The sequence below is a fragment of the Limanda limanda genome, chromosome 10 (assembly GCF_963576545.1).
Source record: "Limanda limanda chromosome 10, fLimLim1.1, whole genome shotgun sequence".
NCBI lineage: Eukaryota > Metazoa > Chordata > Actinopteri > Pleuronectiformes > Pleuronectidae > Limanda > Limanda limanda.
The window spans coordinates 8,418,187-8,438,810 of NC_083645.1; the positions used below are offsets into that span (position 1 = coordinate 8,418,187).

Below are 20,624 nucleotides of genomic sequence, written 5' to 3' on the forward strand. Positions count from 1 at the left end.
TAAAAGCCCGTGATAAAATCTTAAATTCAATAATAATTTTTCTGGAAGCCAATGAAGATAGGGTAAAATTGGTGTAACATGCTGCTCCACATAGCAAAATTGTTTTGGCCCAGATGCCACATCCCATAACTGGCCCACCAGTCAGTAGAATGATGGCACATGAGCGCTCTGCTCCTGTTTGCCAGATGTGGGCCACAAGTAAGCCATAACAATACTGCTTGTCAAGCAAAAGAGCAAAAGGTGGCCCCAATATGTTTAACGATATTTGGGCCATATTCACCATTCAGCACATGGGCCGCTCCAGGTTTACATCCAGATTTCACCTTGCCTAGAGCATCTCATGTTTGCCAAAAGTGGCCCGCCTTTGTCTTGGGATATTTGGGCCACATTTGTAAGTTTACAACTTTCGGCTCACTTCCACAAGAAGGTCAGGTGTGCTGCCGCATTGCCTGAAGTGGCCTACATCCGTATGCTATCTCTTTTAGCAGATTTGGAGGAGTCTAGCTGCTGTGTTTTGAACGAGATGGGATAAATGGACGGATCAATGAATGTTTCAGAACTGAGGAGAATCATAAGATGAAAGAAGGTGGCACAGAAAAGAGAGGCCACCTTGTGTCTGAGATCTGAAACATTCTGCCCAATCAATAATCTTCAGTTTCCCTTTACCTCACTGCATTTTATCAATAGATCCTCACTCACGAGAGGCTCCATTCAGAGCCTCAGAACTGTCTCTTATGTGAACTGCTGCTTGGTAACAAGAAGAGTAAAAGCAAACAAATCAAACAGAGGATGCTGAAAAGGGGATTACAAGAGAGGATGAAGGAGGATGAAAGCCTTGAGGGATCCATTTCTGAGTGTTTGACGTGTTTTCACAATGTAGCCTGTAAGGGTAATATGCCTCGGACAAAAAAAAGAACAATTTTAATCAATCAGCTAATAAATTGTAATGATAATCAAAGTTGGTGCCATGAGCATGGGAGCTCCACTGTGTTTGCAGGGCGAACAAAAATATAAGTAAATGCTGCCATCTAGCGACGGCGCTGTGCATTAACGCTGTGCACACAACAAAAATAATATCGACAAAATGGAGCCCGGTGCTCGGCCATGACAATGCAGGTCAGAGGAGCTGCAGCTGCTGCTCAGAACAGCGGAAGAAAATGACTTAAACAATGAGCATAGCTTTACCTTGTGTGGACAAATGCAGGAAGTGGTTTACAGTTAAACTGGCACTGCAGATAGTCTGCTGCAGCCAGATGCTGCAAATCAAATGCTCAAAGATGGTTATAATGCAGAGGGAGTCACCAATCACACTCATTATGATCACATAAATATATCTCCCTGCTTATTTAGTGCACAGGAAATTCAGGTTGGGGCTTGAAGGAGTCCAGCAAACACACACGTGCTGGAGGCAAGTGCTCACACAAAGCTCTGTGCAAGTCCTGCATTTGCTTAATCAAGGACAGCATCTATCATGTCTGCAGCTTCTACCGTGAACTCATGCATGCAGCTTTTGTGTGCCATTAACTAAATATGCAACCGTCTTTAAACGACGTGGCTTACATACAGCGGTGATACTTTTGTCTGAGGGTTGAGTTGGATTTAGGTCACGGCGCTCACGCTTGAGTTCATGTAGAGTTAAATATGAATGTGCAAAAGCCTGAAGGAGAGGGAAGATGCTGGGTGGATAGAGACACTTATGACGTGTGCTGTAACTTCCAGCAGTCTTATGCTGCTGGAGGACAAGACAGGGCCATGAAATATAAAGGCTTCACTAGAGGCCTTCGCTTGGTTCTTTGGTATGTCCTCAGTTTGAAAATGTAAGTGATTGAAGGATGAATCCTTAAAGATGATGAACGAAAGAGCAAACCTCTCCTACTGTCGGGGAATCTTGGATTTCCGTCCCAGCTTGTGACCTTTTGCTTCTGTGACCTCACTATGAAGCTAAAGCAACACATATGTGGAATAAATCACATTTCTGGGAAGATCTAGGTCCAAATCCTCAGCTGATTTGAGTTTCAAACTTCCCCTGTCTAGGATGAATTGCCCTTTGTTAGAACCTAACATGTTACCTTAGGCAGCATCATTAAACAAGGGATGTGTCTGCAGGGAAATTACTTCAGAGATGTGTTTTGTCTAGTCGGAGGTCATGGCACCATCCTGTTGTACAAGTCCCAATTCTACTCAAGTGAATGCAATGATGTGCGTTAAAGGTCTAATTATACATGTCCTAGTACAGTGAAAACCTCTCACATGTTGTTAATAATGAAGATTGCAAAAAAACCTGGTGGAGACCTTGTTATTATGCTACTATGTAGCTTTGAATTTTCATTTCAAGATAATGCATTATTGTATTTACTAATGAAACCAGCGCTAGAGCTTTTAAGCTGCACTGTGAGCTATCCCTGAAGTGGACTGTGGAGGATAAATGTTAACAATGTCTATAATTTGACAGTTCGGTAATAATATAGAAACTACAACTATCATATAATAAAAAGGTGCTTTTAAGAAACAAACAGGAGACACTCAATTCGAGGAAAATTCCCAGGACTTCTTTTTATTAAGAGAATTTCAGAACATAAGAGAGGGACCAGACACCTGCATTTGTCAGAGAAGGTTTCCAAATTTGATCGTTTTAAAAAAACCAGAGTGTTTAGAAAAGCTGACATGACAGCGTGGATGGAGCAGGAGCTGTTTTGTCACACGCAGGGTCGTCTTAGGAGACGGAGTCGGAGGCAATCGCTGTTCCCGGAATGTTTTCGCATGTTCGTCTTCCTCTTTCTTATGGACAACACTCTTCAACACGCTTTTTAATTTTTTTCTTTTTAAGCACGATTTAAATGAAAGAAACAAAACAAAAACAAAAAAACAAGACCATGGGGCGGAAGCAAAAAGGGAAACTCACTGCACATTTAGAGGTCTAAAAAGAAATCACCCACATTAACATGGCTAAAACTGTCGATAAAACATGGATAAAAAGCTGAACTGTCAGGGGGGAGGAAGGTCTAACCTGTGGAGGGAGAATAGGGGAGGAGGAGAAGGAGGAAGAGGGGAGATCAGGGGGCGGGGCGAGCGGCGGAAAAACACAGGAATACACAACTCACGACGTAGCCAATCCAGCAGGGACACACTTTCTACACCAAACAAGCCTTCGACAATCATGAAATGCCATTTAAAAAAGATTTTAGTGTGTTCATCTTGCTTGCAGACACTTGATATGACCACTGCAAATCTGCAAGGCGCTCCATAATCAGCTTTGCTTTTTGTGCTAAAAATCTGTACGGATACTTATAAAATCATTGATAAAAATATTCCTCTGTTAACAATACGCCTTGGAGGGAAGCCGGAGTGGGAGACTTGGGGCGGAGGGTGGGTGGGTGGGGGGTTCTGGCAGGTTGGCTGGGGGGGTTTGGGGGAGTGGGGTGCGGGGTAGGGGGTTGGTGTATAGGAGGAAGAGGAAGCTTGGGCAGTGGTGCTACTCGGACTTGGCCTCCTCCTTGGCCTCCTCTGGGGCTGCCTCCACCTGTGGGACGAAGAGGACAGGGGTCAAAACTTTTCTAAAGTCTGTAATACCGGACTTCTCCTGCTGGAGAACTCTGTCGTCCGCTCACCTCGTTGGTCTTGGCCTCTCCATTTTCGGAGTGGTTCTCCTCATTCGCCTCTGCCTCGGCGTTCTCCTTTGCCTTCTTGGTCTTCTTGTCCTCCTTCTTGTCGATCACAGCCTTTTCTTTCTGCAGTGGCAAATAAGTAGACGTGTTAGTAGGTTGAATTTGCACGTCTACCCGTGTCACGCATTGTTTTCGGGCCTAGCGCCTCCTTACCTTCGCTGCCTTCTTGACCTTTGGCTCCTGCTTGGCTGCGACCGGTTTCTGCTGAGAGAAAAGAGAAAATATGCAGGTAAGACCTCAACGTTTTGCTAATTTACCGTTTTTCTTGTTATTCTGAGAACATCCGGCTCAAATGAGACACTTTATTAAAGAACGACAAAGAAACAAACGTCTAAAATCTCCTCTTTTAATAAAGACCTTCACTGAGCTTTTATACAAATTTTATTGAATGTCTCAATTGTTTTAGGAACTAAAACAACATTGAGACATGGTATTTAGTTAATACTACAAGTAGATAGATGTGCAGTTGTGTTTAGAAACAGATCCTGCACTTTTTACTTTTGCTGACGTTTATATATTTTAAAAACTTATCCATGTGTTTATCTTAAGCTTTCTGCCAACTTATTAACGATGCAAAGCAGTACATGAATATATTTTACTAATTCTTGAGCTTGGTGTTGTAAAAATTATGTGTTTAGCAGTTTTTTTGTCAGGTTAATCAAACAGAAGTACTTTTGAGAAGAAAAATACTTGTTTTTTGTCTCTAAAAGCAGCGTTAGACTTGATTCAATCAGTATTGTGTGCGTGTGAGCTCTTTGAAGAATTAGAATAGGTTTTACATGTTAATGAACTGTATCTGTTGATGTAAATTTGAGTAGCGACACTGTTATTCTTCTTACCGCTGATAACCGAGCTGATCTCCTCTTGGGCTGAAACACAACAGAAGAATGTTATCAGGGGGTCATTCTTTTGATTGAGACTGTATTCAGAAAACACACATGTGACTTTGATATTAAAGTACCACCTTTAGGAAATAAACTGATCAAAATGATTTCTTATCTCATGTGTTGTGTGCTGTTCAGTGTTTCGCCCTCTTACCTCATCCTTTTCCCCTCCTTCTGCTCCCTGTGAGGGAAAAACACAAACAGAAACAGTTAAAATAGAAAAACTATAATATACAACATTATTATCAGTTTAATTGTGTTTATAAGAACAGCAAACTGCTGTTTAATGCTTCAGGTGCATATTATGGATAATTACAGAGCTGCTGAAAAGACTTTTGAGTTTGGTGTCAAAATAAAAATGTATCCTAAATAGAGTTAGATTTAACGTATCACAGCCTGGTGGTGTGGTGGCAAGGTGTGATTTCAGGACCAGGCTGTGAGGGCTGAGCCATGCGGGCCCCTGGAGCCACGTTCCGAGGGCCCGGGCCCCGCTCTCCCCTCGCATTCCCCCATCTCCTTCTCCCATTCACTGCATCCAGCTCGGATTTGAAAGCTGGCGCGGGAGTCTCCGAGAAAGGGGGGAGGGACTCCGGCCGGGGCCGACCGCGGGCGCCACCGGGCGGCGGCGCGGCGCCATCGCAGCCATTTGGGACCGCGAACAAAGAGAGAAAATATATAATTTTACCGAAACGCGACGGCCAATGTTCGCTTTCGCGGTCAAAACGCAAAGTAAAAGCACCGGGGCATTTTTTGGCGCCGTTCTCGGCCGCTTCGGAGGGCGAACGACGATAAGCGGGGCGTTTGTTCTCGGTAGGTCGGCGACGAAGGTGGACGAGAGCTGCAAAGCATGGCTGCTGCTTGTGCTTTAACTGCATGGAGACCGAGAGAGACTTCTGACTCCCCCAAAGGACAGCGGCGCGCACACTCCGACGCCAAATACAGGCCGTGCGCGAACAGGAAAATATTCACCCTAACACAAAAAAAATGCACATTATATCTAGAACATGGGCAAAAATTAGCAGCGCGGAAAAACCGTCACACATTGCGTTATAATTAAGTAATGTCTCAGAGGGGATGTCTTCCCGGTCGTTTGCATTGCTCCTGGAGCACAGAGGCTTCTCAAAGTGTGTGGATGGTTCGGAGGATACGCACCTTTCTCTTGGGCATGTTGATCTCCTGGAGCTGCTCTTACAAAGACAACTAAAAACTGTTGTTCTCTGTGGGTTCAGTGCATGTGAAGACGAGTGTCTCCCTTATGCTCGGCAGTGTAGTAAACACACTGGAACCGAGAGGCGAGTGGTTGAATGGGGGGAGGGGTGCGGCTAAAAGGCATGATTGATAGGGCCTCGGCCAATCGGGTGACGCCATTCGGGGCTGCAGAACCCTTGGAATTTTTTGGAGCCGGTGATGTTTCTCGGGGGTCTGCTCGAATGGCTCCTTGTTGCAGGGGGCGATCGGAGGAAGCCTGGGAGCACGGGAGAGGGCAGCACCCGGGGACCACCGAGCCCGGGTGCTGCCCTCTCCCGTGCCCCGTTACACAGGCACCACCCGGGGCTTTACAGCCACACATGCATGAACCAGGCCGGGGAGAGAGCACATCTGCAGCAGCCCCGCCAGGAGACACCTCTCCACAAACACACTTTGAGTCCAACATGGCGCCCACTCCTCTCCCGACACATTTTTTTTTTTGTTTGTCAGTCGGCTTTCCCTAAATTCATTTCAGGGTGGGGGGGGCGAGCCCGGGCGCCGTCTGCTCCAGACGCCTGCAGGGGGCCCACGGAGCCCGTGTAATAACACTGACCGCGGCTGCACAAGACGGTGCTTCCACAGGCTGTGCTGTTACACAAAGCGCGATCAGCAGTGTTCACAATCATGGCAGATTTATACATGTTCACACTCATGGTGCAAACCACGCCTGTGTTGACTAAAACACACCTGCAGCCGTTCGCTTGCTCCGTGCGTAAAAGGAACAATGGATGGGTGTCTGGCGCGAAGACAATGGGTTCGATGCTAGAAATGTCAGACTCTCACTGTGGTGCCACCATGATAGGCCCTCTGCCCCTCTCTCTCTCTCTCTCTCTCTCTCTCTCTTGCTCTTTGTGAGCGTGCGTGTACGTGTCTGAAAGTGTGTGCTCGATCTCCACACACACACACACATTCAGAGAGAGAGAGAGAGAGAGAGAGGGAGAGACTAAAAGGGGCGGGGAGGCGGATGAGGAATGCCCAGCTCCATCCAGTGTAGAGAGCCTTTACGCACACAGTCTGCGCTGCCTCTACAGCTGACACATCGGAGCGCGGTGAAGTTTCCCTGTTGTTGTCATTGTTGCCTTTCTGCCTCATCACCGAGCCGATCCCAGCCTGCAAAGTGTCTGCACAGGGGCGAGGACATCCAACCAACCAGCCGGACTCGAGTCAGCACCGGGGATTTACCATGGTGATCAAAGTGTACATAGCATCGTCCTCTGGATCCACCTCGGTAAGAGACACAAGGAAAGCATCGTTTGTGTGTGTGCATGCGTGTGGTGTTTATCTGCAGCCTCCAGCAGAAAGGAGGCTGAAGTTTTACCCGAACTCAATGAGTGATGTCCACCCGACTGTCAGCGACTCGGTCTGGAGTGGTCTGACTCATCAGAAAGCATGCAGCTCTGCCCTTCTCAACACTCTGTGCACAAATGGAGTCTCTGAAAGTCTCTGCCTCGGTCACTTTCAAACTTTGTCACACAGGCAGGGAGGAAGTCTGAGGTGATAAACCGATTAGAGGACACATTTCTCTCTCTCCGCTTCCTGACGTGACAGAGATGTGTTTCTGCAAACTGGAACCAGACTGAAAACAGGAAAGGGCATGTGGTTCAAAATCAATACATGTACTGAAAGCTGTCCACACCCTGTCACCTGATGCCTGCGCAGACCGCTTGTGTATTTGATGAAGGGGTTGTGATATAGAGTCTCGGTTGTTTGCTTCATTGTTCTGCAGCCTGCAGCTTCAGCTTCATTTTTATTGCCAGTTTAGTCCAGAGTGGGGAGGAATGATGGTGATGCAATTCTCCAGGGCCCCCTTTTCAGATATGCAGCTGCAGGCTAGAAATGCTTAGGCACTGTTTAGGAATCATTGGAGGTCTGGGTCAGCGTAGTAGAATTACACTGTGCAACAGTAGAAGTTGAAATCTGGCTTTAGAGTGTTGCTTTTATGCAGTTAAACCTATTCAACTCATGGCTATTGCAACATTCTGGACATAAACTGAGTTTCTAGCATCCAAGCATTGTCTCTCATATATTTAAGGTTGTTATTATAACGTTAAATATTGCACTTTTGAAAGGGCTGTGATGGAAATAGCAAAGAAATAACAGACATATCAAAATCCACTCTCGATCTCCCTACAAAGAAGTCACTTAGATGAAAGTCCCGTGTCACATCCTGCAGCTCAGATCACATTTAGGATGATTTACAACATTTACAGCACATTTTCATAGCTCACGCACAGAGGAAATGATCAAACCCAGAGCTTGTTTTCAGTTGGAGCACTGAGTTATTTAATTGCCCCTACAGTAAAGGACCTTTATAAGGACTCAGCAGCAGCAGCCTTACAGGACAGGAGCCTGCTGTAAAGTCAGAATTTAGAGTCAGTGATGCCATCACTATTCTGGAGCACGTCTTGGAAAATGCACTGTCCCTCATCGATCTGTCTTTAGTAGATTCTGCCGGAGTTGGTGGACGACGATATTTGCTCTTTGCACGGACAGACTTTTACTCACATTATCATCTACTGTCTGCGTCAGTACTGTTGTCCTGATTTAAGTGAGCCATTGCACAGTTAATGCATCATGTCTGTTTCCTCATGAACCACTCCACTGTGTTGACTAACTTATTTGGTTTCATTACCTCCATGTTTTTGTCTGTGTTTATTTGTCTGCCTGGATTATGCAAAAGTACTAGATGGATTACCATAAAACTTGGTGGAAGGATGTGTAATTGTTCAGGACAGAATCCATCAAATGTTGTTGTGGATCTGGTTCAAGGGTCAGATCCAGGAATGTTTATTTCATATTCTGTAACAAAGGTACATAGGACGTTTTCCTTGATTTTTCAGTGAATACAAATCTTGATGAAAACAATCAGACATGTTTCGGGAGCTAGTATTTATGGGTTTGTGCGATTTGGTACGGATCCAAATAGAAATCTCGATCTAGTAATTTTAAATGTGGTTTCATGAATTGAGTGTTTGTCCTTGGTGGAGGCTTGTTGTCTCTGAGTGTCCCTCTAATTTAATACTGATATGTGCTCTCCCATTATAGAGTTTATAGGACTAACTCTATGCATGACTTACACAGTATTTATTTAAAAATGTCTCGAGAATGTGTTTGGGAAGTGTGGGATGGTGAAAACTCTGCCCTCCCTCAGGCTTGTAGTTAGATTTCACCAGTGACCGCACACAACAATGTGATTTGCATTCCACCATCCACCAGACCAGACATGAATCACTCCAGTCTAGTAAAGCATGTGAGGGGAGCAAGAGCCAAAAACAGGGAGACAAGAAGGAGGATTTCAAAACCAACAATTCAAGCTCAAGCTTGACTTGGGTAATGACTGCAGTGAAGCGAAGGAGACAGTGTAAAGGGATCCAGAGGGATGTGTCAGACTCAGCAGATCACATGGTACAACAGTCAGAATTATTCAGACTGATCGATTTTCCAAAGACTTGTATTTTGTGGACAAACACTTTAATAGCTTGTATTGCTCATTGATTTTCTTCAGACTATGAATCATATAACAGCAAAATGGTATGGCCAAGGTTTAAGGAATAACCTGTCATTTTCTAATACAATACAACCATGGCTGATGCACAAAAGATGTGTACTAATCCATAAAGATGAGTTGGAGAGAAGTACAGCATGGTAATAACAGATATTGAAAAACTTAAGCAAGCTGCTGCATGTCAACATGATTGTTCCTCAATGTGCAGGTATGGTGAAGAGATTAGGTTGGGTGCTGGCTCTTCTTCCTCTTTAGTCCGTACTTGCTGCATGCAGGCTAATATCAGTCCTGGTCAAACGTTATCTTTCAAGCTGTAATATGAAGAAGAATATAGCAGCCTTAAAACATAAAGCCATTTATTAAAACACTTAACAACAGTCTGACATTATTCCCATAGACTGTATATAAAGTTTGTTCGGTATTGTGGAATCAACCCGCATAAGCTATAAAGACAAACATTTATTGCCACAGCCAGTGAGAGTGTTTCTGAGCAAAGCACTGGTTGCCAGTTTATTCTCCCCCCTGACCTCTGACCCGTGTTAATCCAACGAGGACGGTGTTGTCCCTGCAAACTGAGCGAGTGCTGACATCATCGCATTACAAGCCACTAATGAGAAGCAGGGAGTTGGAGTCACCTGAAGAAAGGTTGCTCTGACTCGTGAATTCCCCCGAGACGCTTCTCACCTTACCGCCGATGGACTTGTAAAGATTAGGTCATACTACATACACATCCTATAAAAAGCTTAAACAATGTTCTGATGAGATTTGTATGAAAATGTCTGAGAGAGTTGTTCCATGTTTTCCCTATTCACTTGGTCCTGTGGTTACATTCAGGCAAAATTTCAATAGGAAACATAGAATTTCTTTTAAATCACACACGTAAATAAATTATTTGCACATGCAAACACCCCCCCCCCCAAAAAAAAAAAAAACACACACACGCACACAAACACACACACACAGGTTTGCATAGCTATCCTTATTAGGACTTTACATTGATTTCAATTCATTGTGGACAGCCGAAACAAATCGTAAGATCTACTGGTCCTGACAAGGCCAATGTTTATGCTGCAAAATAAGGTCCTAAAGAAATAAATACAAGCGCACACACACACACATACAAAGTACATCACATAGACTTGCATTCATTCTCCGAGAGATTCACAATATTAAATTACTCCCACAAGGACATATGATTTCTACAGTCTATCCCATTCTTGAGACTTTCTCCTCAACCATAACTTGACTAACACTTAACATTAAACATGTATTCACCTCGAAATGTAATTGATGACATCACGGGGTCTTGTTCTTTGTCCACATAAGGGAGACAAGTCCCCATAATGTGACTAAATGGGTAATAGCTAGACAACACACACACACAGCCGTTTATCTTGACTAGACCAGTAGGCCAACTAGACTTGCTGAGACTCATTGTGTGAAAACACATTTACTGCCTGCAGCCATATTGTACAGTTTCCTCATTGCCACAATAAATGCACTAAGACTCAGCAACAGCTTGATAACACTCTGTCTGAGATTGTGTTCCAATGTTTTATCTGTGTGTGCTTTCAAGTCTCAGGCTTTCTTCCCCTCAGATTCACTGGGCGGTCTTCACTTTCTGTTTGACATTTATGGTCTCAAGTTGGCTGAGAGTCAGTTGGTTTGTACAAGAGGTCAGGTTTTTGGCCTTTTGCTGTTGTTTCAACTTTGGGCTGCAGTGAAGGAACCCGGCCAGAGCAGCAGTGTAAAAAGCTGCTCTAATGATGTTGTAATGCTGACTGACCACAGGATTGGGTAGAGGCTACTGTTGGTGCTTGAGTTCCAGTACAAGTCAAAAACGTTTGTCTCTCACAGTCACAAAGAGTTGGGAGTGATTCGTGTTTCCTCTTGTCCAGACAGAGCTTTTTCCAAATTCTAATGTTGGACTCTAATGTTGGATTAGAGAGGTCATTTAATCTTACAGTATCTTAAACATTAAAAAAAGTTAACTCCTTTGCGTGTGAGTGAATCACTCTCAACCACAATCAGTTTCTACTGTATTGATCAGAGCCTGTGCTGTGGATACAGTGCTTCTAATCAATGTCTGCCTGATGATGTCAGCGTTCTGACCCTATTATGGGATTGATCAGGTCTGAATGTTATCTCAGTGCCCTGCTGCCACACTGTCACATGAGGATGATGACATGATGTGGAACATAAACCAAACACTGCATGGTACAGGTTCCTTTGGCGCAGTTAACACAGGTTGTAGATTGTCCAAAATAATGGTCAGTGCAACAATAGGTGAGTTCAATTAAACCGACCTCTCATCTCTTGTATCTGTTCTTGTGTGCTGTGCTGTTGGGTATAGAAGGGATTCATTGAATGAATTAAACTCTGCAGCTCAGAGTGTTGCAGGAGTAAAAAAGGCATGTGTGATGGTTCCATTACCACCTGATCTAAATCATGTTGAGATGCAGCAGTTCTGTCTTCTTGTGTTGTAAAAGAACGGGTTTGTGTCAAACAGAGTTAACAGTGTTCTCTGGTGTCGTGTGAAATAAAATCAGGAAGAAAACTTTGAAATCAGATTAGTACAAGTGATAATGTAGCTGGCAACATTTTCACATTCCTAATGTTAACATGTTAACAGTGTTTAAGCAGGTATAATGTTTACTATGTTAACAATTTTTAGCACTTGCTGATTTGCCCTCAATTCAAAGTACAGCAGAGGCTAATGGGAATGTCAGTAGTTTTGCATGTTTATGTCATATAAAATTTAAATTCACACAAGGAATCGGGTGAATTCAAATTTGATGTGATGATGCCATTAGAGGAGTATGAGAATCACCGAAGCTACACTAATATCTGCAGCAAACCATGGCCACACTCTAAGTGGGGCCACATGAAAAAAAAAGTTATTGGAGCAACATAAGCAAAAAATGTCACACAAATAAAATTAATTTGTTCATCCACAAAGTTATATTGACACAATTGCAAGCTTTAAAAAAAACTGAGTTCCCTTAGTTTTTTACCAATTGAAGTAATGTTTGAGAGTTGTTAAACAATTTTATTTTTCAGTGCTACAAAGTCATGGGTTCATTAAATACAGTAGGGTTCATCGCCTGGGAACAATGAATGTTTTGTGCAGAATTCGGTGTCCTTCTATCCAGTAGATGTTGAGATATTTCAGCCAGCAGAAACTTATAGGGAAACAAATGAACACTTGTTAATTAGAATCAAATTAAATATATCATGAACACAAAGAATATTTTTTGATGTTAAGACCCTAGCAGGCATTAGAACATCATGGAAGCAGTCCTATAGTTAGATGCTTAGTTCAGACACTAGTAGAGTGTCTTCTGAAGGGATTCTGATTGGATGGTTTGAAGGGAGATGACAGTGTATCCAGATCTGAGGTGGTACCCGGTTGGAGGAGGGTCGCTCAGAGATCACAGTACTGAACCATAGACTTTCAATAAAAATTACCCCTTATCCAGAAATGAAGCCAAAATATCCCAGAATTAACCTTTTCATCTTGCGTATTTGAGCCTTGTCCAGGAGTGATGAGGGGATGGAGCATGACATTTCACACCATTTTATATCATCAACTAACTTAAACCATAATTACCAGAACAAAAACAAACAGCATTTGAACATACATCACTGAGATATGAACTGATTTGTTTCCATGTCCCAACCACTAACATGGAGGACGTGGGGTTTAGAGATAGCATGAACAGTGTGTATGACTTAGAAGGCATGCACCAGAACACAGTCTCCCTGATGTGTAAAAACTGAGCAGCTGATTGTCCGCGAGGAAAAGTCACTGGATCACCAGAGTCATCAGGATTTATCATCTGGGGATCTTGAATGTCTATACAAAACTGCATTAAAGTACATTCAATAGTTGTTGAGATCTTTCAGTCAACCAGTGATTGATCAACTGGCGTAGCCTGGCTAAAGACTCTGAGTAGGGGTCAGTGACTGAGTGAGTGATTTCAGACACAACCACTGTCTATATTTGCATACATTGGCAATGGGTTATGTAAATCCTAATGAGGAGTCCAGGTCCTGTCTGTTGACTGTCTGCAGGCCTGACTCAGGCTCAACTCTGTCTCCCTCTGTCTTATCTAGATGGACCGATAAGTTATTTGGTTGCTTCCTTCACTGAAAGACAGGAGTTAATGTGAGGCAACAAGAGAAGAGTAGTTGTTACAAACCACACCCGATAATGGCAGTTTGGTTTCTTCCAATTTAAAGAGGGAGAGAAAAATGTACCACAAGACACCAGAGAATAAAGCGACAGGTCTAAAAGGGGCCAAGCTGAGAACTCTCACTGTTCAAATTACAGTTAGGGGCAGATGGCATGAGGCCAGTTTGCCCTACAAATTAATTTTGCTTGGCAACAGTACAATGCAGGCTTGTTAGGGGAACGGTCAGGGGGCACACGTGGAGGAGAAAAGAGGGTCTCTGGATCTTTATGTATAACCTGTCATTTTAGCAATAAAGGTTCAATGTCGTGCACAATGCAAAAAAGCAAGATGTTGAGTAAGTGTGGAGAGGAGCCCGAGCACATCTTACCAGCAGATAGAGGCTCGTTTTTTTGTGTGTTTGGAGAGACGGAGAGAGAGTTGATGTGAGTTTGAGAGCTTGTGGCATTCCACTCGGCTGCTTTGTCCAAAGCAGGCGGGAAGGGAGCTTGTTTTAGGACTTTGGCCTTGGGAGTGAAACTGCAGTCAAACGAGTCAAGCTGTGCCACAGCTAATCTGCCAGCTCCCTCATTTCCTTGTCTCGGTGTTGTTTCAGCAGATGGCTGTTAAATAATCAACCTGTCCTTTCTGCAAAACCATAAAGTCTGGTGGAGCCCTCGCGTGGACTCGTCTGGACTGACACAAAGAGAATACATCCATTATTACACAAATAATGTGTGTGTGTGTGTGGTGAAGCACAAGCTGGTTGCGTGTGTCCCCGTGCAGCAGGCCTTATTTGGCTCGTGTTTGACCAGTTACCTCCTCTCGATTCCCAGAGGAGCGCTTGTTTCCGTCAGGCCTTGTAGGGCCATCCTCCCTGTGAACCACACCCACTGACAGCTCATTGGACCACAGTTTCATACACTGAATCCCACATGCACGTCCTTATAGACAGAGGCAGAAGCAGGAAGGACACATTCAGTATACTGTAGCATCTTTATGGTCTTAAAGTGTGTACTTGTAATAGGGGTTAGCCTGTGATATAGCAACTTAAAGGGATAATGAAATAGAGATATTCACACATTAGCCACTCACCACTATGCCGATGGAGGGGTGGGTGAAGTTTTTAGCCTAAATGTCCTCTGATATCCCCCTCTGCCACGTTAGCTCGCACACACTGCACACAAGCTCTTGCCCATGGGTGCACAAGGGGTATGTGGTAGCATCGCTAGTTCCGGTAGCATCGCTGCATAGCTGCAGTTACTGCTAAGTATCGCTGATGGCCTCATGTGCCCCTGGGGTGAGAGCAAACACGAATGTGGCTCCAGGCAGGAGAATAAGAGAGTTTCAGGATAAAAACACGGTGAAAATGATGCTGTGTCGAGTCGGGGCTTCCGGACACTTGATTGACAGGAACAGTATGGAGGCATTTAATGCCTCTTCTGTTGTTTTTTAGAGGTCACCATTTAATTCAATTGTATTGGATTTGGCTGCAACTCACTTCACCCCTGAAACTCCCAAAAAATGTTGAAACTCATAGCCCAGCCCTCCATTGGCCAAGTTGGGAGTAGATAATGAGTGAATTTTCATTTTTCGGGGAACTATCCCTTTAAGGACAGACCTTATATTTCACTGTGAAACAGGTGAGAGCCCACAGGATGTCACTGTTATTCTTTATAGACTTGCTATAAAACTCTTTGAGTTTTTGTACAGGAAGGTTTTGTAACAAGTATGATAGACTTGCAATTTTTATTGTTAAAGATAAAAATCTCAGATAGTGAAAAAGACTCTGTATAAGAATGTCTGCTCCAGACATCTTGTCAAATTAAAAGTGTGGAGTGTGTCACAAATGCTTGCATATTAATCTAAAATGTCACTCAGTAGAACCTATACCTCCACCAAGGCTCAAAAGTCTCCTTAAAAATTCAATAAAGCTGCACTGAATTGCACCCACTTAAAGAAATCAGCCTGATCAACATTCTTAAATGAAGGCCTCGGAAATCAGTGAAAATTACCAAAAAAGTCCTAACTCACAATGTTGACCTATTTTGGGATCTGCCCCCTGATCTGGACCACATAAAACTTTTAAGAGTTTTTCCCAGACCCATTACACATCCTTCCACCAAGCTTTGTGGTAAACATCCCTTTAGATTTTGTGCAATCCTGCTAACAGACAAAACAGACATAACAGATAAACAGTGCAATATCCCATGGAGTGAGAAAGACAGCGACTATTGTGTGAACTGTCAACACATGCAGGAAATATTTCTCACTTTTTTATCAAAAAATGTGTCGTCGGGACATTTTGTCAAATTAAAAGTATGCAACGTGTCACAAATGGTTTTGAAATGGTTCCATTTGCAACTATGGAGAGTATTTTTCAGTCCAGTCTTGGGAGTTGCCGTCTTCCTCATTATCTGACATTTTTCTTCCAGATAAAACACAGTCTGTCCCGGCCGAGCTTTGCCTGAGTTCACCCTCTTCAGTTCTCTTATACCACTTCATTCACTTGTCAGTAAATGAGCTGTAACTTAGTAACAGCGCAGCCTGCAAACCTCTCTGGTGTTATTACCCACAGCGGAGAGGCAGAGTGTCCTCATTGTTGCAACAGACTGACGGCAGCACGCTGAACCCTTATGTTTCCTCAAGTTAACACATGTCTAACTGACAACTTCCCTTCTCTCTCTCTCATCTCCCCCTGCATGCAGATCAAAAAGCAGCAGCAGGATGTCTTGGGCTTCGTGGCGGCCAATAAGATTGATTTCGAGGAGTGTGACATCGCGGCCGACGAGGCCAACAGGAAGTGGATGAGAGAGAATATCCCGGAGGAGTCCAGGCCAGCGACGGGGAACCCTCTGCCCCCACAGATATTTAATGAAAGCAAATATTGCGGGGTGAGAGACACACAGACAAATGCCCTGAAATGTTGGCAAATGAGTGTTGCATGCAATTACCGTACTACTCCTACAGAGCTTGAGTGTGCGCTCAGTACACACAAATCATGCATGCTGGGTTCTGAATGCTGAATCTGCTTTTTGAGTAAATATGTAAAAAGATGCATTTATAAATGTTATACATTAATAACAGATCAAATAACTGTTTAATGTTAAGTGTTGCTCATAGTGAAGAATCCACAGAGACTTATCACCTGAGTCTACACCTCCCCCTTGACTTTATAAAGCCTTTCACCTCCTGTTAGCTACAGGTTTTTCTTTTCCTTTAATGGCCCCAATTAAGCACTCTCATCAATCTGATGAGATGCAGCAAACATAGAGTGACCATATTTTCAGCTAGTCACCTTTTAATGCCATGGGTTTAATGAAACGCAACAGTTTTGATACCAGGCAGCTTATCGAACGAAGTATACCTCCGTCAGTTCTTTAGATTATACCGATCTTTGTCATAAAAACTAAGGGTTAGCCTACTGATAAACAGCTGATAGTGTCTTGATGCTGGCTAATGACACCTAGCAACCGCCTTGACAACAACCCTTTGATTGATAGATGCACATACAGATTAATCAGTGTTGAATTCAGAGTGTGGTTTCTTATCTTTAAATAGAGATAAGTAATAGAAATGATAACAGTTCTTACAAGCCCTGAACATTTGTGTCATATTCAAATTATTATTTAATTTGAGTAAACAGTTTGGTTGTGAATGCTGAAAAACATGAAAAAATTTTGGTTAGCATGTTTGTGATGATGACAATGTTAGTGAATTATATAGGATGAGGAATTTGAAACTTATCTAATAATACTTCTCTTGTTAAGGTCTCAGATCAGCAAATTAAAGGAATAGTTCAACAGTTTGCAAAGATCAATATCATTGTATCTAGTGAACATGAAGCTGGTTAGCTTAGCTTACCATACAGACTGGAAACAGAGACAGATTATTTTATTAAGGTAAAATAATCTGCCTAAGGTTAGGACAAAAATCACAAAAATCTGAGTGTAAAAAATAGGTAACCCCCTTAAAACTCAATAAAATATGTAAATTTATGAGCTTTACTGGGGCTGTTTCCCCCCTACGTCCAGTCTTTGCGCAAAGCTAACTGTTAGCTTGCTTAGGTGAATACATAACGGACAGATATGAGGCTTGTATTGATCCTCTAATTTAATTCCCTGCAAAGAGAAAATGTTTATTTAAAAATGACAAATGATTCCTTTGAACCATCATTTGTGGAGACAAAATTCACTGAAAAATCCCACGTTATATTTTAACTGTTCAGAAAAGTGCTCTGGGATTGCAAATGAGGATTTTTGGACATTTGACCTCAGCATTTCAAACATCGTAGCGATGGCTCTGCTCAGATATACTCTACCATGGGCCCTGAAGTTCTGTCCTGTCTCACTGCCATTAGATAGACATAGGGTCTTTAGCCTGCTTGCTCCAAGGCATCATGCTGTGACGCAAATGGATCGCTGGAAGTCAAGTCACACATGCAGGATGGGTTGTATTGGATGTCACAGACAAACAGAAGAGCATTTCCCAGGATACTTGTCGCTGTGGTGTCCCTTTTGAGAAACCTGTGTGTGTGTGTGTGTGTGTGTGTGTGTGTGTGTGTGTGTGTGTGTGTGTGTGTGTGTGTGTGTGTGTGTGTGTGTGTGTGTGTGTGTGTGTGTGTATGTGTGTGTGTACTGGTATGTGTGTGTGGGAGAGAAAAGGGAGAGAAACAAAGGAATGAGAGGAGTGAAGAAATGAGACCGAACAGTAAATGGGTGTTAGTTTGTTTACTCTGGGGTTTTTTTTCTCAAAGACAATACCCAGCTATCAGGCAGACTACTGAGGCCTGTCCTTGGACAAATAACACAACCACGACTGTTTATCACAGACTTGTGGCATTTGCTGTTCGGACTGACGCCCTCGGGTGCTGCTCCAAAGTCTGTTTTACACTTAAGACACCGGATCCGCTGATCGATCAACGTCTAATTGTCTCTCTGTGTCTCCCTCTCCTTTCTCAGAACTATGAGGCCTTCTTCGATGCCAGAGAGGACAACGCTGTGTATGCCTTTCTGGGTCTCACTGCTCCCCCGGGCTCTAAGGTGAGCTTATAAACACAAACACACACTGATCGCTGTCCTTCGAATGAACTGCATTCCTGCAGCCCAACCATATTTCCTGTAAAACCGGTGCCTGAATATATATTTATCAACGCAGTGTAATTTCTATGCAGAAAACACACATTACATAATACATCTGTTCATGATAATCTAAGGCCAAAGCAGGCCTCTACCCCTTTTACTCTTACTCCTGCACACTGGTGCCTCCTCTCTGTCTTAACAGGAACTGCAGGGAGGTGTGCCAGTTACCATAGAAACAGAGGGGGTTTCCTTATAGTGGTGGCAGGGGATATATAAACCAATATCCTCCATTTTAATATAAAATACTCTGTCCCTCTTTTCATCTGTTCACCGTCTTCTCTGTCTCATTCCAGGAGGCTGAGGCCCTACTGAAGAAAGCACAGCAGTAGCAGCTTTACACTGTTTCTACCTGAGACCTCAGGCTAAGACCTGGACCCAGATCTGGACCCAGACCTGGACCCGGACTGACCTGGAACAGATCCAGGAAATGGAAAAAAGAAGCAACATTTCACTTAGCTTATAAATATGTTGATGTTCGGTGTTTTTTCTATTTTTTTCCTATTATTAATTTGGGTTCAGCTGTGCCTTGTAAGCTGTAGTCAAAGGAGGTACTGCACCAGAGCATCATGGGTATCTAAAAACAGCTCTGCGTCCTCCACTAACCTCAGTCTGCTAAGCCTTCTCGGCCTAATGGCATGTCAATCAACCATTAGCATGAATGTGTAGCTTCCTGTCTGAGAACACATCATTACACACAATAAAACGGGCCCACCTTGAAAATTGTAACACGGATTTCATTGTTCGGCCAAAACAGAATGTTGTCCATGTTGACACCATTGTCATATGTGTAACTCAGCAGGTTTAATCAAGCTCAAGTCTTATTTGTTGAATTCTGAAAAACAGTAGAATGTTGTGCTCCTTACCCACCACTCATGTTGTCGCCTAAACCCGCAGCACCTTCTGTAGGAGTTAGCTATTACGATCCCATTCCCTGTGTTTTTATTTACTTCCTATTGTCTTAATGCTGTTTTAATAGCAAACGTTTTTCTATAAGATGATATGTTTAAAAATAATAAAACATGCCAAAATGTATGCAAACACAGAGGGGTGTGAAAAGTGACAGTTTTTTTATTTGCTGTGTTTGTTGCTTATGGGACTTGGTTGTTGCATTTCGCTTGTGGCCTTTTGTTTCACATCATTTGATAAATTCCTGTTTTACATAAGTTGGTATCTTCCCCAAAATAAAAGAGAAACAAGACTGCAAGCATGACTCTGGATTGGTGGTTACGAAATAACAAAGATTCCATCCACCCATCCATCCATACACCCACTATCCAAACTGCTTTTCCTTTATGGGTCACAGGGGGAGCTGGAGCCAATCCTATTGGACGAGAGGCCTTGGACAGGTCATCAGCATATGGCAGGGCCGACATACAGAGAAAACAACCATTCACACTTGCATGCACACTTATTAAGAGTCAAGCTAAACCCCAATCTCAGTGTCTTTGGATTGTGGGACGAAGCTGTAGTACCCAGAAAAAATTGTGGGAAGAAGCTGTAGTACCCAGAAAAAAGCCACGCTGACAACAGGGAGAACATGGAAACTCCACAAAGAAACTGCAATTCAACTGGGAACCTTCTTGCTGTGAGGCGACAGCACTCACTGCCGCACCTAATAAAGATACAGTCGACTAATTTTGAAATCAATTCAGCTTCCTCATAATAAACTTTTATTCTTTATATCAAAAAGATGGTGTTACATCCCCAATTTGGTCAAGGGTTAGGGGGAGTAACAAAATACCAGATAAAAATATGTCATGAGTCCAGTAGGTCATTTAAGGTTGTTTATTGCCAGCAATGGAAGCAAAATGACTTCAGAGAGAGCCTAACCAAAATAACAAACAAAAACGAAACCTCTCTAGCAGCACTTAAACAGGAGAAAAACTGCAGCGGCCACACAGCAGCATCAGAGAAACATTTATATTTCCTCAGGAGAATCTAACAGATGGTTATAGTAGAGTCCTTTTTCAGTCTATGAACTTTTCTCAGAGTGTATATGCGGTTCAGTT

At 43.2% G+C, this 20,624-nt stretch overlaps 2 protein-coding genes across 3 annotated transcripts; one reads left to right on the plus strand and one right to left on the minus strand.

Annotated features, from left to right (window-relative positions):
* Nucleotides 1-3,393: 3,393 nt before the first annotated feature.
* Nucleotides 3,394-5,842, minus strand: LOC133011546 (non-histone chromosomal protein HMG-14A-like). Of its 2 annotated transcripts, none has more exons than XM_061079289.1 (6): nucleotides 5,702-5,842; nucleotides 4,704-4,730; nucleotides 4,505-4,534; nucleotides 3,819-3,866; nucleotides 3,609-3,728; nucleotides 3,394-3,520 (listed from the first exon to the last, which is right to left on the minus strand). In XM_061079289.1, the coding sequence occupies exons 1-6, from the start codon at nucleotides 5,714-5,716 to the stop codon at nucleotides 3,473-3,475; spliced, it is 288 nt and encodes a 95-aa protein (XP_060935272.1). In that variant the 5' UTR covers nucleotides 5,717-5,842; the 3' UTR covers nucleotides 3,394-3,472. The 2 variants fall into 2 exon arrangements, with proteins under 2 accessions (XP_060935272.1, XP_060935271.1); XM_061079288.1 differs by having other exon boundaries at nucleotides 3,819-3,869.
* Nucleotides 5,843-6,772: 930 nt separating this feature from the next.
* On the plus strand, nucleotides 6,773-19,657 carry sh3bgrl (SH3 domain binding glutamate-rich protein like). The gene is made up of 4 exons (XM_061079311.1): nucleotides 6,773-7,025; nucleotides 16,183-16,368; nucleotides 18,436-18,516; nucleotides 18,909-19,657. Exons 1-4 carry the CDS (start codon nucleotides 6,981-6,983, stop codon nucleotides 18,942-18,944), a joined length of 348 nt encoding a protein of 115 aa, XP_060935294.1. The 5' UTR covers nucleotides 6,773-6,980; the 3' UTR covers nucleotides 18,945-19,657.
* The last annotated feature ends 967 nt before the right edge of the window (nucleotides 19,658-20,624 follow it).

Bases quoted from the DNA above. Each gene is read 5' to 3' on its own strand.
- sh3bgrl (XM_061079311.1), top strand. From the start codon at position 6,981: ATGGTGATCAAAGTGTACATAGCATCGTCCTCTGGATCCACCTCG. The intron at 7,026-16,182 runs GTAAGAGACACA...CCCTGCATGCAG, and splicing joins CGTCCTCTGGATCCACCTCG to ATCAAAAAGCAGCAGCAGGA. The intron at 16,369-18,435 runs GTGAGAGACACA...CTCCTTTCTCAG, and splicing joins ATGAAAGCAAATATTGCGGG to AACTATGAGGCCTTCTTCGA.
- LOC133011546 (XM_061079288.1), bottom strand. The intron at 4,535-4,703 runs GTAAGAGGGCGA...GTTGTGTTTCAG, and splicing joins AAGGAGGGGAAAAGGATGAG to CCCAAGAGGAGATCAGCTCG. The intron at 3,870-4,504 runs GTAAGAAGAATA...CTTTTCTCTCAG, and splicing joins GATCAGCTCGGTTATCAGCG to CAGAAACCGGTCGCAGCCAA.